General features: G+C 44.4%; 1 protein-coding gene across 2 annotated transcripts in view; it reads right to left on the bottom strand.

Annotated features, from left to right (window-relative positions):
- Positions 1-1,581: 1,581 nt before the first annotated feature.
- CFAP95 (cilia and flagella associated protein 95) overlaps positions 1,582-16,880 on the bottom strand; it is a 37,594-nt gene continuing 22,295 nt past the window's right edge. Inside the window, exons 5-6 of one of the 2 annotated variants that reach the window (XM_068271406.1) lie at positions 8,608-8,668; positions 1,582-1,822 (exon numbers count right to left, since the gene is read on the bottom strand). In XM_068271406.1, coding sequence (XP_068127507.1) covers positions 1,637-1,822; positions 8,608-8,668 — 247 coding nt within the window. In that variant the 3' untranslated portion in view covers positions 1,582-1,636. The remainder of the gene's footprint in view (positions 1,823-8,607; positions 8,669-16,880) is intronic. The other variant, XM_068271407.1, reaches the window with a different exon arrangement.

Below are 16,880 nucleotides of genomic sequence, written 5' to 3'. Positions count from 1 at the left end.
TATACGGAACATGGTTTATTTTCTCTAGTGTGTGGGGTCTTCTTCTTGTTGTTTTTTCGGGGGGGGTTGACAAAAAAGCTAGAAACACCCAGTGAGCTGCTGTGATCTGGAAAGATCACCCAGCAGTAGGAATAGGCAAAATCATCAATGGCAAGTTCACAAGATTTTTGCAGAACTTCTGATTGGTCAGCGGGAATCAGTTTCATCAACCTGGCACTCACGTTTAGACAAAATGATTAGAAATCAGAGTAGATCGAATGATAAGTCACATTTTTCAATTGACATTAAAGGCTAAAATCTACAAAAGAGTGTGTTAGCGTTGATAAGCTATAATTTATGATCCTTTACTCAGGAAATCATTCTCACCCAACACCACCACATGGTGAACTTCACTGCTGATTTCACAAGAATCTCGTTGAGTGAGACTGGGGCCTGAACGATTTTAGGAAAAGATTGAATTGCACGACTTCTGTCAGAAATTGCAATTTCGATTAGATTCACAATTTTCAATACACAAAGATGGATCAGCACACCGATGGTGTGTACGAGTTCCCCCGTATAGTTAGCCATGCATAGGTGCCCCCAGTATAATTTAACCAGCTGTAGGTGCCCCAGTAAAGGTTATCTATAGGTGCCCCCAGTACAGGTTAGCCAGTATAGGTGCCGCAGTACAGGTTAGCCAGTGTATAGGTGCTGCAGTACAGGTTAGCCAGTGTATAGGTGCTGCAGTACAGGTTAGCCATCCAGATCCCATCTTGTGTATATAACCAGATTACCCCCCCACCTTTAATGTATATAGGCAGATCTCCCCCCGCCCCCCCCTTCTTAGTGTATATAGGCAGATTCCTCCCCCTTTAGTGTATATGGGCAGTTCCCCCTTCCTTAATGTTTATAGCCAGATCCCCCCTTTAGTATAGGCAGATGACCCCCCTTCCCCCTTTAGCATATATAGGCATATACACGTCCCCTCTTCCCATTGTAAATATGTAGCAGATTTCCCTCACCATTGATACATGCTCCTCTCCCGGCCCCCTCCTGCAGTAAGTTCTGATGTGATTCGGCCTCACCGCATTAGATTGTCACGCTGTGAGCCACGGTGAACAGGCAGCAAGTGTTGCATGGTAACGGTGGCCGCCACCAGGAAGGGATGTCACACTTCCTTGGCAACACTCGCTGCCTGTTCACCGTGGCTCACAGCGTGACAATCTAATGCGGTGAGGCCGAATCACATCAGAACTTACTGCAGGAGGGGGCCGGGAGCAGAGGAGGGGATGGGAGAGGAGCATGTATCAGCGGCGGTGGCAAAAACTGCCACAAAACCTCCACTTTGACGATCTGTAGATCGTCAAGCCCCTGATCACGATTCTCGGTTTAAAAATGAAAATCGTTCAGCCCTAATTGATGCGATCCCAAACTTGACAATTTCGCTTGCTCTACCCTACCAGAAGCCCAGTGGCACGGAAAGCTTGAGAAATGAAAAATTATTTTAGCAAATGCTAAGTCCCTAACGTATTGCACATGGTTTATGCCCAATACCTCTCACCCTAACAGAAAATGGCAAGCTGATGCTAGGACACAAAGTCAGATGAAATATAATCATACATTTATTACTGCCAATAAGTACTGTATGCCATATTTACAGATGTGTTGTTATGGGGCAACTGGATTTAAACACAATTTTTTTCATTTGACTGTTGGCATACGTTCCAGTTTCATCTTGCCAGGTGTTCCTGCCATGCCTCCGATAATCTGCTGTGTCTGTAAACTGGGAAATGCATCTCTTATAGGCTGGAGAATAGTCCTGATCTTCTGGAATCTTCTGCTAGACAAACACAATTATATATGCATAAAAAGTAAAAAATAACACAAAATATATAAGCAGTCATAACAAATTTTTCCAAAGTTTAAACTCAGACGGCTTCTTCTAGAAGGCAAAAAAAAAAAAAAAAAAAGGGATTACAGAGCATTGCAAGCAATTGTACGCTAATGAGGAATCATTTCTTCATCATTTACTCGCATATTCTACCTGCAGGGCTTCGTGCTGCGCTTATTGGTTATTTACCAGCATCACTACATGAAGATCTGAAGATGAACCCCAGAGCACAAAAGAATAATCCCCATCATAATAAAAAAGATAGAACTCTCTAATTCCCAAGTGTTATCTTTGTCTGAAATGCAGAGAACAAATCTGCATGACTAAACAGGTAATCCTTCTATGTTCACTTACTATTACCATATTTCTACTTTCCTCCTGCAAATAAGAATAGAAGGTTGTGTTATATTAAAGCGGAATATAACCCTGCATTTCAACTTTGCTCTAAAACATTATTTACAGTATATTATATGCAACCAGCATTTTTTTTATTAGACCAGCATTGGAAGGGTTACAAAGAGCTTTAAAGTTCCTGGACAGAACTGCAGACGCATCCGAAGCTGACATAGATACATTTTGTTTACATAAATGTATCTAAGTGTGGCATATGACTCACTCTGACTGAGAAGGAGCTGGAGGACAGCCAAAGAGTGTGTAACATTTATCACTTGTTACATTCTATTTAGATAAATGTATCTATCTGAACTTCTGCATATCTCTCCACGGAACTTTAAACCTCTGTGTTTAACCCTTCCAATGCTGGTCTAGTAAAAAAAAAATGCTGGTTGCATATAATATGCTGTAAATAATGTTTTAGAGCAAAGTTGAAATGCAGGGTTATATTCCGCTTCAAAGAAAAAAAACCATTGTAACAAATATCATCAGCGACATGAATCATACCCAGTGTTCTTAAAGTTAACTTTCTTCTCCCTTGAACAAAGCAATGAAAGGTTGTCCTTCTACACACTACAGATGCCATACTCTGTGGATGTGGCCGACAGATAGATCACTCCAAGATTAATATCTGATCAGAATCATCGAATCTGCCAGGAATTGAGTGGAAAAATCAATGCATGTAAGGCCTGCTTTATGCTACGTTATTAAGGACTTATTTTACATAGATCTATGTCTATGGAGAAATCGACTACAATAGCTGAGTAATCAGAGATATAGAATATTCAACCAAATTTATGGCTGAACCATAAATTTAAAAAAAAAAAAAAAAAACCTTCACATTTGTTCTGTGATTGTCAAATACTACTGCATTTCAGACAGAATGGATAAGAAAAAAAAACCTCCAAAGTTCTAAATAATAAAGAAAAAAAAATGTATCCTGCGCACTACTACAAACACACACAAAAAAAGAAAAATAATTCAATCTGATTTATAGCTGAATGTTCTCAGAGATAAAATACAAAATCCTTTTCCAACAGCCTGTGTGGTCCTGATGACAGCCTGCACAATCCCTCACTGTGTACTGTACATGGACATATTTACCCTATCATAGACATAAAGATAGATATTCCAGTCAGCATTAGATAGACAGTAACAGAAATGGTCTATTGATATTTATGTTGTTCAGCTATCCTTCTGTAGGGAGTCCTACTGTTAAAAATGCTAGAACCGTTATGGTTACATGCCGAGGAAATGCATGAAATATTACTGGCGGCGTCTGTAAGATTCCCCAGCGTCCCTCTAGTAATTGGTCAAATGCTTTGGGCTTGGCTGCCTTTTTCAACACTGCAGTTATGTCAACAAACGGAAGTAATTTTTTTGTACTTGGAAATGAGAATGGAGCATTTGAGGGTGACTGACTACCTTTCGGGCAAATACTCAAGTGATTAGAAAGAGATTTTGGGAATACGGACATTATTTTGAGGATAACTTTTGAAGGACAAACAGTTATAAAGGTATAAATTACAAATATTACTGTATTCTTATTCAGCTCAATGGAACTTCATAATAATATAGTAATATTTGAAATTAAAAGCTAAGGGCTCTGCCTCTGACACAGGAGACCTGGATTCCAATTTTGGCTCTTCCTGTTCAGTAATCTAGCACCTATCCAGTGAGGAGACCTTGGGCAAGACTCCCTAACACTGCTACTGCCTATAGAGCACACACTAGTGGCTGCAGCTCTGGCACTTTAAGTCCACCAGGAGAAAAGCGTGATATTAATGTTATTTGCTTCTCTGCTCACTACAAAAGTCAGCTGTCAGCACCTGTATCATTGGCTTCTGCAACAGCAGACTGTCCTGCATTATTGATTTATTATTCTGATCAGGATAAATAATCAACAGCCCAGGGCACTCTGGTATTACAGCAGCCAGTGCAGATGGTTACTAATGACAGGCAACTTCTAAAGCACTAAACACATCCTGCCGCCTCTCCCGGCTAATGTCCCAGCTGCAGCACAGCAATCATTCTCTCTACTCACCCTGCTGCTCTGCACATTCACTCACTGCAGGCTGTGTGTAGAGAGCGAGGAGACACACGGGACAGGAAGGGGTAATGCAGGAAGTAGTACAGTCCCATGCTCTGCCTGCTGTTCTTCTCCTGAATGTTGCCTAAACTATGAAAAAAGGTCTCAGGTGGAACACAGTGGCTGAGCACCACAGTGGCACCCCTAGCCATGGCTACACATGTGAGCACCTACAGCCTTGTGGTAGGTATGCCACTGGTGAAACAGTAAACAATTGTGCACAGATTGCAAGGTAGGGATAAAAATTGAATACGAGTCACTAAATCCATATTGTAGCGGAGAAGAGCACTTGGGGAAAAGAGCCCTACCAAACAGGCTTACAGTCAGTACAAATTAACAAGCTGACACATCATTGCATTCCAGCGGTTCTGGAGGTGTGTTTAGCTTCTAAGGGTACAATGGTTAATTTGCATATATTCAGCAGTGGTGCTCTGGGAGACATCTCGAGCTCACTCAAACCTGAATTATCGCAAATTCTTTCTGTTTTAGGAAAGCAAACTTTTGTTTTTCTTAACATCTAGTAAGGGGGCTTTTAGGACCATTGTAGTCCCCTATACACTCCAATGAGTTCTGGGTCACCATAAGCTTGCTGGTTAGTCTGTGCCTCTCGGATTTACAAGCCCTACTCCATAGAGCCAAATTAATCCATGCCTTGCACTGATGAGGATCAAACAATCCGAAACAGTCTGTATGCATGTTGGATTGTTATGGCTCTGTACAAATTAACAAGCTGACACATCATTGCATTCCAGCGGTTCTGGAGGTGTGTTTAGCTTCTAAGGGTACAATGGTTAATTTGCATACACAGTGGTGTGAAAAACTATTTGCCCCCTTCCTGATTTCTTATTCTTTTGCATGTTTGTCACACTTAAATGTTTCTGCTCATCAAAAACCGTTAACTATTAGTCAAAGATAACATAATTGAACACAAAATGCAGTTTGAAATGATGGTTTTTATTATTTAGTGAGGAAAATAACTCACATGGCCCTGTGTGAAAAAGAAATTGCCCCCTGAACCTAATAACTGGTTGGGCCACCCTTAGCAGCAATAACTGCAATCAAGCGTTTGCGATAACTTGCAACGAGTCTTTTACAGCGCTCTGGAGGAATTTTGGCCCACTCATCTTTGCAGAATTGTTGTAATTCAGCTTTATTTGAGGGTTTTCCAGCATGAACCGCCTTTTTAAGGTCATGCCACAACATCTCAATAGGATTCAGGTCAGGACTTTGACTAGGCCACTCCAAAGTCTTCATTTTGTTTTTCTTCAGCCATTCAGAGGTGGATTTGCTGGTGTGTTTTGGGTCATTGTCCTGCTGCAGCACCCAACATCGCTTCAGCTTGAGTTGACAAACAGATGGCCGGACATTCTCCTTCAGGATTTTTTGGCAGACAGTAGAATTCATGGTTCCATCTATCACAGCAAGCCTTCCAGGTCCTGAAGTAGCAAAACAACCCCAGACCATCACACTACCACCATATTTTACTGTTGGTATGATGTTCTTTTGCTGAAATGCTGTGTTACTTCTACGCCAGATGTAACGGGACACGCACCTTCCAAAAAGTTCAACTTTTGTCTCGTCGGTCCACAAGGTATTTTCCCAAAAGTCTTGCCAATCATTGAGATTTTTTTTAGCAAAATTGAGACGAGCCTTAATGTTCTTTTTGCTTAAAAGTGGTTTGCGCCTTGGATATCTGCCATGCAGACCGTTTTTGCCCAGTCTCTTTCTTATGGTGGAGTTGTGAACAATGACTTTAATTGAGGCAAGTGAGGCCTGCAGTTCTTAAGATGTTGTCCTGGGGTCTTTTGTGGTCTCTCGGATGAGTTTTCTCTGCGCTCTTGGGGTAATTTTGGTCGGCCAGCCACTCCTGGGAAGGTTCATCACTGTTTCATGTTTTTGCCATTTGTGGATAATGGCTCTCACTGTGGTTCACTGGAGTCCCAAAGCTTTAGAAATGGCTTTATAACCTTTACCAGACTGATAGATCTCAATTACAGTACTTTGTTCTCATTTGTTCCTCAATTTCTTTGGATCTTGGCATGATGTCTAGCTTTTGAGGTGCTTTTGGTCTACTTCTCTGTGTCAGATAGCTCCTATTTAAGTGATTTCTTGATTGAAACAGGTGTGGCAGTAATAAGGCCTGGGGGTGACTACAGAAATTGAACTCAGGTGTGATAAACCACAGTTAAGTTATTTTTTAACAAGGGGGGTAATCACTTTTTCACACAGGGCCATGTAGATTTGGAGGTTTTTTTTCTCACTAAATAATAAAAACCATCATTTAAAACTGCATTTTGTGTTCAATTAGGTTATCTTTGACTAATAGTTAACGGTTTTTGATGAGCAGAAACATTTAAGTGTGACAAACATGCAAAAGAATAAGAAATCAGGAAGGGGGCAAATAGTTTTTCACACCACTGTATTCAGCAGTGTTGCTCTGGGAAACATCTCAAGCTCACTCCAACCTGAATTATCGCAAATTCTTTCTGTTTTAGGAAAGCAAACTTTTGTTTTTCTTAACATCTTGGTAAGGAGGCTTTTGGGACCATTGTAGTCCCTTACACACTTCAATGAGTTCTGGGTCACCATGAGCTTGCTGGTTAGTCTGTGAGTCTAGGAAGGGGGGTGAGGAATGGGATATTAGAAACCTGCCAAATAGGCTTACAATCTAGGAGGGGGGTGGTAGTGAGGAGTGGAACACATGGGGGGGGGGCTATAAAGGTAAGTCATGTACAAGATAGTGTGTGTGTGGGGGGGGGGGTGGAGCACATAATCCCCAGCTGCAATGCAAGCAATTAGCTAAATTCTGTGTAACTTAGTAGTGGATTGCTGAAGAGGAGACGATTAACATTGGGGCTGGGATTGGCTGGAACTAGGTGGCAAGATTAACTCCCCCTGATTTCCAGGACTCTCTTTAACTACTTCTTCTTGAAGAGGATCTCAGGAATCATGTTATATTGTGTATATACAGTATTTTGTTTTTTACATGAGCGCACCACCAGTATTGATAGTACAGTAAGTGTGACCTTTTTAACTTGTTTATCGTGTCAGTGCAGCACATTTTTGTTTGAAGTATTAACTGTATTAGGCAGGAACTTTTGTTACTTTTTTTTGTATACCTGGAGTAACCAGTGATTGCAGAACAATGGGCCTGATGCACAACACAGTGGTAAAGTTGCTGGGTAAACCTGAACGCTGTTATGGTAATGCATTGTGAAATGTGCATTAACATAGCCATCCTTTATGGCGGTAACGTCTGTGGCACTAAAGGATTAACGTGTGCTGCTCCCTCGGCCTTAGTAATGGTAAAATTGCCGTGCACTCCTCGCGCACAGCAATTTTACCACAGTGTTGTGCCTCAACTGAGTTAAGTTTTTACAGTGCTGCTTTTTCTGGGTTCCACAGCTGTTGGGTCTGCTCTATATCTGCTGCAGCTGCTGATCCTTCCTGTTCGCCAGAGTCCTCACTTGACATGCAGGAAGATTCATAACCAAGTGGCTGCAGTGTAGGACTGAGAGTGGACCTGGCACTGGTGGGAATTGGCTCAGGCAGCATCAGGAAGTGTGTGTGTGTGTCTGTGCGTGCGTGTGTGTGTGTGTGTATGTGTTGGGCAATATACTTTTTGTGGGGGATGGGGGTTTTAAGTAATATGGTAGTCACCATTTAATTTTTATTTTAAACACTACCTCTCCAATTATGCTTTCAAACAGCAGCCACTCCCGGCTGTGGCTCCTGCACACATCTGAGTGGGAGCGTTCACAAAGTGTGTGTGTGTGTGTGTGGAGTAGATAAAGCATGCTCGCTTCAGCTCCAAATTGAGCAGTGCATGGGGCATATAGCCAGACCGTGATAGGGTATCCGGTGAAAGTGAGGGGCCATAGATATTTTGGAGACACATAAGAAGCCCCATGTATGGCCATCTTTTAACAGCTCAGGTTGGCATCAAGAGGTAGACTGATGGATGCAATTGTGGGGAGGTAGGAATGGTGGAAGCATTTCTTCATAACAGGGTTAATGGCTGCTTTTGTAGAGGGGGCTAGTAGGGGGTTTAAGTGGCCATATTAAGTGAAGTAGCGAACATTGTTATTTTCAGAACCCCTTGGAGTGCTCATTCATTCCCTTCCCCAATCCCCACCCAAAACAGAAAAATAATGGCTTTTTTTATGTTAGCTGAATCTGGCATTTCCCTTTAAAAACCATATAAATCAGAAATACTTTACATAGATGTAACTAATGCTACCAAAGTACTTACAGAGATTGTTGTGCAAGGGTGAGGGGGGATATAATCCGTAGCATATGTTGTGTCCAAATATCTGAAAAACAGCAGAAAAAAATAAAATTCGGCAGTCAGGAAAGTCAGTTCTAAATATAAAGATAAAATGTCGCTCGAGTTCACAACCCTTTGTGACTTGCAGTACCTCAGTTACACTGTAATTAAAGGATGTCTTCTTTCCACTGACAGCCAAAAAACTGTATAAAGCTCTCTACTGCTCTACAAAATATGCAGAAGGGAGACTTCGGCCTGTCTGGTTTACATTTTTGCTTAAATAAATCAGGAGGCCTCTCCAGATTTGTGTATCTGTATACAATTTAAACAATAAAATAAGAACCATGCAGGCTTTGAATCCTCGGAATATATATATATATAAATAAATATATAAATATATATATATATATATATATATATATATATATATATATATATATATATATATATATATATATATATATATATATATATATATATATATATATATATATATATATATATATATATAATTAGTGACCAGCTGTAATTATAAGTGTTCAATACAAGAGAATCGGGAACAATTTTGAGGTAAATCTGTAACAGGTTTCCTTTAAAAGAGGCTTCCCCCTCCTGAGGTACTGGTAAGGTATACATGAAGGTATTTGGAAAAAAGGGTGCGTGATTGCGGCTAGTAGAATATCTCTACAATTAGTGGTCTGAAATTTCCAACATGTCCAAACTCCAAAAATCGAAAAAAAAAAACCTGAGAAATCCGATCGGATTTATTAATCGAAAACAAAGAAAAGCTCTTGATTTATCGTAATTATCGAATTGGTGAAAAATTGGATCTTTTAATTGTATGGTGTGTGGTCACCTTAAAGGGAAGGTTCAGGGAGGGTGGCTAAAAAATAAAAATCAATTTCCACTTACCTGGGGCTTCCTCCAGCCCGTGGCAGGCAGGAGGTGCCCTCGCCGCCGCTCCGCAGGCTCCCGGTGGTCTCCGGTGGCCGACCCGACCTGGCCAGACCGGCTGCCAGGTCGGGCTCTTCTGCGCTCCAAGGCCCGGCACTTCTGCGTCCCACGCCGGCGCGCTGACGTCATCGGACGTCCGCCGGGCTGTACTGCGCAGGCGCAGAACAGCCCGGCGGACGTCCGATGACGTCAGCGCGCCGGCGTGGGACGCAGAAGTGCCGGGCCTTGGAGCGCAGAAGAGCCCGACCTGGCAGCCGGCCTGGCCAGGTCGGGTCGGCCACCGGGAGCCTGCGGAGCGGCGGCGAGGGCACCTCCTGCCTGCCACGGGCTGGAGGAAGCCCCAGGTAAGTGGAAATTGATTTTTATTTTTTAGCCACCCTCCCTGAACCTTCCCTTTAAGACCATCCTGGTGGTGCCTAACCCTAAGATCCCCCCTGGTGGTGCCTAACCCGAAGAGCCCCCCCCTGGTGGTGCCTAACCCCAAGATTCCCCCCAGTGGTGCCTATCACTAAGACCCCCCTGGTGGTGCCTAAACCTAACACCCCCCCCCCCCAGTGGTGCCTAACCCTAACTTCCCCTGTACCTAACCCTACCCCCTCTCCTAAACCTTAATCCCCAAAGGTAAAGCTGCAATACTGCTGCTAAGAAGCTAATTTTGGGACCTGGGAGGTACCCAATTAGTGGCAATCATTCAACATTTCCACGCCCACTATGCAATGCCGCAATTAGTAATTCCATTAACCCCCAGCGCCCGCTATTCTATTGGGTGCCTGCGGATGTGGAAAAAATACTTGTGACCTACACAATTCCCAACTTTGGAGCCCCTAAAAAGCTTTAGGTCCTGGGCCGTTACCTAATTTATCCCTATTCAGAGCAGTATAGTATGTTGGCGCTTTATAAATATAATAAAAAAATAAATGGCTAGTAGGGTGTGTTGACACTATGCGCATTGCATGGTTCTGTAAATCTTGATGAAGGATCACATTATCTTAAAGGTGGCCATACACTAATAGATAGAAGCCAGATTCGACCATAAGATCGATCTTTTTCAAATCAAAACCAATCTAAGAGGGACCAGATCCTTCCACACACTATAGGCACTCATGTTAATAGCAGGCTATTAATAGAAATAAGGCGCTATACAAATAGTGGCTATAAAGGGCCACAGTTTGCTCGTATATTTTCATTTATGGCCGCTAATAATATGTTCTCAGTAGGCGCGTTGCAATCTTTTGGTGGCCAGGGGGGGGGGGGGGGGGGGGTCACCAAAGTTTAGTTTCACTCAGGGCATTGTGAAACCTTAGGCCAGCCCTGGTTCCTGCCATGTTCTCTGCTGACTGGGAATATCTGCAGTGACTGTCACCTCCTGCATCCTCTGACGTGTTCCAGCCGTGTTTAGAGCGCCGACCGGCCCCCAAGCTATCCAACTCTACCCCGCGATGGCTGACTGCATTGGCCGTTGTCGCTCCCCCGTCTGTCGCTTGACATTACGCATGCTCCACCCCACCACTCTTCCGCCCTACCGTACAGCAACAGAACGCGTTGTCAGCTACACAGCTGACATGCGTCTGTACAGGCCGATCAGCGATGTCGCCCTAGGGGTTCAGGTCCCAATCCCCAACGGCAACATAAAATCAATAGGTGTGCATGCACCTTAACACCCCACCCCACAGACTGACTGTAGCGTAGGGCTAAATACATAAATGAGATTAGGATTAGGCCTGTCTGCGCGCAGAGCAAGAAATGTAGGGTTAGAGTAAGGTACACATACTGCACACGTGTATCCAGCAGTAATGTAGGGTTATTAGGGTGACTAGCACCAGAGTAGGCCAGTGTAGTGTAGGACCCACCTTGATGTGGTGGGCAGGTTTACAATGCTACTGCCCAAAAGGTTTTACTTTTCACCAGCTGGATTAATTTAAGGACTCTTAATGCTTGCAACCACCATCATTACTCCAAAGTGCCAATTCACAATTCCATCGACGCCTTTTTCAGACAGATGCCTGAACTGCACACTTGTTGAGCCCACAAGCATCATTCGGTTGTAATTTAAATGCAGCTGAAAGGCAGCATGAATAACAAGTGTCTCAGTGCTTGATATGCGGTGTTGTTACTGCACAGCAGAAAACAGCAACAATACCGTGGCCACACTCAGATGTGCCTCCATGGGGAGTCTGGTCATCATGCTGAATGGCTGGCTGGACATGATGCTAGCTGGCCCTAATGCCGGGACTGCCACAGCTCCCAGCATACCCCCACAGAAGCACCACAGCTCCCAACATGTCGCCATAGAGGCAGTACAGCTCCCAGCATGCCTTCATAGATGCTCCACAGCTTTATGGGTTATGCTGAGAGCTGTGTGTGTGTGTGTGTGGAGGATGATGAGTGCTGTTGTGTGTGTGTGTCCCTCTTTTCTGCCAGCTATTTCCCCCTTCTCTCTCCTCTGCCAGCCTGAGGTGTGTATTGTGCCACCCACTGCGCAATGCTGCTGAGGGCACCCAAGAATAGATCCGTGAATGGTGCTATGGATCTGTTGGCCTAATGACGTGCCTGTGCTACACACTTTTGGCCACAAATCTGGCATCCTTTACTGCAATTCACTGGGATGGATCATCTCAATGTATGCCTCATCTGTGTGGGAAATGCAAACGAAAGATCATCCTGGGGAGGTTCACCAGAAGAACAACGTTTGCTTTAAAGGAAACCTGAGATGCGTACAAGCAAAACATTTACACTTACCTGGGGCATCCTCCATGCCCCTTTTTCCCTTCAGGCTGTAGGCTCCTTTACCATCTCCCCGGGCTGCTCCGATCCTCAGCTGTCCCGGTAAACTTGTCCAGTTGAACTCTATAGCACATGCGTGGCCAGGCCTGAACGGGGCTGGAGAAAGCCCCAAGTAAGTATAAATGCTTTGCTTGTATTTGTCTTAGGTACATTTAAAAGGGACGTTTCATTTTGAAAATATTTTAAATAAACCTCACCTTATGAGAGGTTCATGAATGATGTGGACTGCTATGGCGGGCTGCTCTGTAGACCCCCCTTCTATATAAGGAAATCTATCTTTCTTCTTTCAGTGCCGCACGACTGCAAGCATCCCTGGCCGCCGCAGTGCATGCTGGAAGATAAGTCCACTAATGTGAATATATTATAATGTCATATTAGTGAACAGAGGCAGACATAGGCCCATGCAGGCCGCGCAGCCACACAGGGATCCATGCCATCTAGGGCCCATGCAGCTGCACCACAGTAAGGCCCGGTTCACATTAGCGGTTGTTTGCCAAACGGACCGGATGACCTGACCGGATCCGGACCGGATCCGGATCGGAACCGTACGGTTCTGATCCGGATCCGATCCGGATCCGGTCAGGTTGCATCAGGTGGTAATCAGGATGCGATCCGGATCCGTTTGGCAAAGTTAACGTAAAAAAAAAAAAAAATGTTGGGGTCTGGGAGGTCAGCAGAAGGGGGACCTGTGGAATCAGGCCCTCTGCTGTTTAGCACTCACCTCCACCTCCGACATGCTGCCAACATCCTGCCAACACCTCCAGCTCGTGCTGCTCCACTCCAAAATGCTTGCCCATGTGTCCCCAGCCAATATCGCCGCAAAAATCCGCATAGGAAGTGGGGTAGAACATCCGGATTTCTCAGCCAGTGTGTTGTGCGGCCTCCGGTTCCCATTTGTTTGTATTGGCCGGATGGTGCAGTCCGGCTCCGCCCCGGATACGGCTGCCGGAGGGGCCGGATGAAAAAATAGCGCATGTTGGAACGGAGGCCGGAGTCCGGATCCGGCCCGGATCCGGTCCGGCTCCGGTTCTGCAGAACGGACCCATGTGAACGGACGCATAGGCTTTAATTGCTATGCCGTGCGTCCGTTCCGTCCGTTCTGCAGGCGGTGCGGCTCCGGCACGGCGATTCCGGAGGGCCACCGCAAGTGTGAACCGGGCCTTAGGGTGTGATTATAATGTAGACTCTTCTCTGTGTATTTCTCTCTGAAACCCAAAAGGGAACAGTAATACTTTCTTGTGGCCCAGTCATACACAAGTATGAAATGTGTGCTACAGTAACACAGTGCCTACAGAATGTAAGGTATATACTAGAGTATAAGCAGACCCGGGTAAGAGCCGACCCCCAACTTTTAACTAAAAAACGTGGGAAAAATGATTGACTCGAGTGTAAGCTGAGGGGAGGAAATGCAAAGGTCTAAAGTCATTGTTCTGTTTGCCATACACTACACAACAAGCATCCAGCAAATTTTTGAGGCTCTGGCATATGCAGCGTGGTTTGGGAGGATATGCGGTCATGAATGTGTCCCTGTTCCCCTTAGAAAGCAGAATGTAAATTATAGTTGTGTGTGTGTCCCAGCCAGAGTATCCCACTCTACTACACAGTGCTGTGTGATTAGGGCACATATGCAGCCATGGCTGTATCCCTGTCCCTTCTCCAGGGCAGAGCAGCATGTAAATAAAACCTGCCTCTCAGCCAGAGTATCCCCCTCTACACAGAGATGAATGAATAAGGCACATATGTTGCAATTAGGGTTTCCCCCTCCCCCCTCCCCAGCGAAGTTTTATGCAGTGTGGTTTAGCCTGACTGACAGTGTCGGCCGTGTCTCTCCCCTCCCCCACCCCACCCCCCAGAGCGGAACAGCATATAAATATCAGCTGTGTGCTGATCTGATTGCCGCTTTCGCTATATGCAGAGTTATAAACAGCGAAGCGTGCTTCCTTCACTTCCGTCTGTGCTGCGGCGATTCCTCTATAGGTGGTCTGATGCAGGCTCATCTCTATGTCGCCATCTATTGGCACTTCTCATAACACGTACTATTGCAGGCGTCCTAGAGATGAGTCTGCATCAGACCAGCTATAGAGGAATTGCCGCAGCACGAACAGTTAGGGAGTGAAGGAAGCAAGCGCCACCTTTTATAACTTTGCATATAGTGAGAGCAGCAATCAGATCAGCACACAGCTGTTATTTACATGACACTCTGCTCTGGCGGGGGAAGGAAAGGAGACACAGCAGTCACTGTCAGTCCGGCTAAATCACACTTCATATGCAGGGGGGCACCCTGGAACCCTTCATGGCTAAATTTGTGCCCTATTCATTCACCACTGTGTAGAGCAGGGGTCCCCAAATGTTTTGGGTCGAGGGCCAGGTCAACATACTTCAGACTACTGGAGGGACTGTTCCTCTGAAAAAAAGAGACAGTTAGGAGCTATGACCTAAATTCACATACTTTTATGTTATTAACATTATTTGGTTCCAATCATAAACGGTTATGATTATGGCCACTCACATGGGGCCCTTTCTTTTATTCTGCACACTGTTGGCTTTGTCTGCCACTGCATACATACAAGATGTAAATCTGTCCCTGAGTAAAATGCACTATAAATTACCCTTTTCCTATCTCACTGACAACCAGTATTCTTAATCTGATAGTTCTGAGTGGTTTTACACTGGTCCAACTTTTCATGGTGGATTCTCCATTTCTTTTATACTTTTCAAAAGCACCCATAAAAAGGACCTGCCTATTTAAATGCATGCCTGCTATTCTGCCAGTTGGACAGTGCCACTGCCATCGAGGGGGTGTTTGGGAAAATACCTGAGGATACCCCAAGAGAATGTTTACTCATCTACAAGTGGTGCTGCTATCGCCTGATTCCGATCATATGTGTTTATACCTACCTCACCCCATGTTAAGAATAGCAATTGAAACCAGTAGAAACAAAAAACACACCAAAAGCAAACCCTTCTAAAATGTTTTATAATGGAGCAGTGCAGAGTAAAGAAACAACGTCATATATAATATCTTCTTCAACATGGTCTCCTGGTTGAGGACATTTCTTGCTGCAAGTGCAATGGCCCAGTGATGTTGACGAATGGATATAATGCGTCAGTATGGAAGTGCAGAAGAAAGGGTTGCTAGTCCGTTCAATTAGTAAGAAAGGGGAACGAACTGAAGACCGCTTCGTAGTGCTACTGTACTGTTGAACACTGATGCTAAGAATCACACAATAGTATAGTAGAATGGTAGAAACCATGCTGTAGTAAAAAACTGATGGTAGGAAACACGCTATAGTATAGTAGAATGGTGGGAACCATGCTATACTGTGAACACTGATGGTGGGAACCATGCTATAATGTAGTAAAATGGTAGGAACCATGCTACAGTGGGATGCAAAAGTTTGGGCAACCTTGTTAATCATGATTTTTCAGTATACAATACAACAATACAATACAATAACATTTCTATAGCGCTTTTCTCCCATAGGACTCAAAGCGCTTAGGCTCTCTCAGATTCAGTAATTAGTAGGATGAAGTATTCACACAACAAAAGTTATATTTCTGCAAATGCCAGACTGAACAGGTGGGTTTTCAGTCTGGATTTAAACACGTCCAGGGATGGGGCTGTCCTGATCTGTTGAGGTAAGGAGTTCCAAAACGTAGGGGCAGCATGACAGAAGGCTCTGGGACCAAAAGTTTCCAAGTGGACTCTGGGTATGACTAGATTATTAGAACCTGTGGATCTGAGAATGCGGGGATTGCTACGCAGCTGTAACATATCTTTCATGTATCCAGGGCCTAGATTATTCAGGGATTTAAATGTCAGTAGGCCGATCTTGAATAGGACCCTCCATTCTATAGGTAGCCAGTGAAGGGAATGCAGGACTGGCATTATGTGGCAGTGACGGGGTTGGTTGGTTAGCAGTCTGGCAGCAGTATTCTGTATCAGCTGTAGGCGGTACAAGACCTTTTTTGGAAGGCCAGTGTAGAGAGCATTGCAGTAGTCCAGTCGGGATGTGATGAAGGCGTGGACTAAGGTTGGCAGATCTTCTGGGGGTATGAGGTGCTTGATTTTTGCAATGTTCTTCAGGTGAAAATAGGATGATTTCACCACAGCAGAGATTTGAGTTCTGAAGTTTAAATCCCCATCAATTAGAACTCCCAGGCTACGCACATGCCTCCTATTCCCAGTGGTGAAGACTGCAAGTTAAGTTGTTTTGTTATCATGCTCTGCCCTCCAATCAGAAGGACTTCAGTTTTGTCTGCATTTAGTTTCAGCCAGTTGTCATTCATCCATTGCTGTAGTTCACGTAAGCAGGCGTTTATAGTTAGAGTTGGGTCTGTCACACCAGGCTTGAAGGAAAGATATAGTTGGGTGTCGTCTGCATAGCAGTGGTATGTCAGGCCATGTTTTTGGATTAGTTTTCCCAACGGTAGCATGTAAATCGTGAAAAGCAGGGGAGAGAGGATTGAGCCCTGGGGCACCCCATACTTAAGTGATACAGGGGTGGACAGGAAGGGCC

The sequence above is a fragment of the Hyperolius riggenbachi genome, chromosome 1 (assembly GCF_040937935.1).
Source record: "Hyperolius riggenbachi isolate aHypRig1 chromosome 1, aHypRig1.pri, whole genome shotgun sequence".
Taxonomy (NCBI): domain Eukaryota; kingdom Metazoa; phylum Chordata; class Amphibia; order Anura; family Hyperoliidae; genus Hyperolius; species Hyperolius riggenbachi.
The sequence above is the reverse complement of the archived record's forward strand: the minus strand, read 5'-3'. Positions and strand labels throughout refer to the sequence as shown.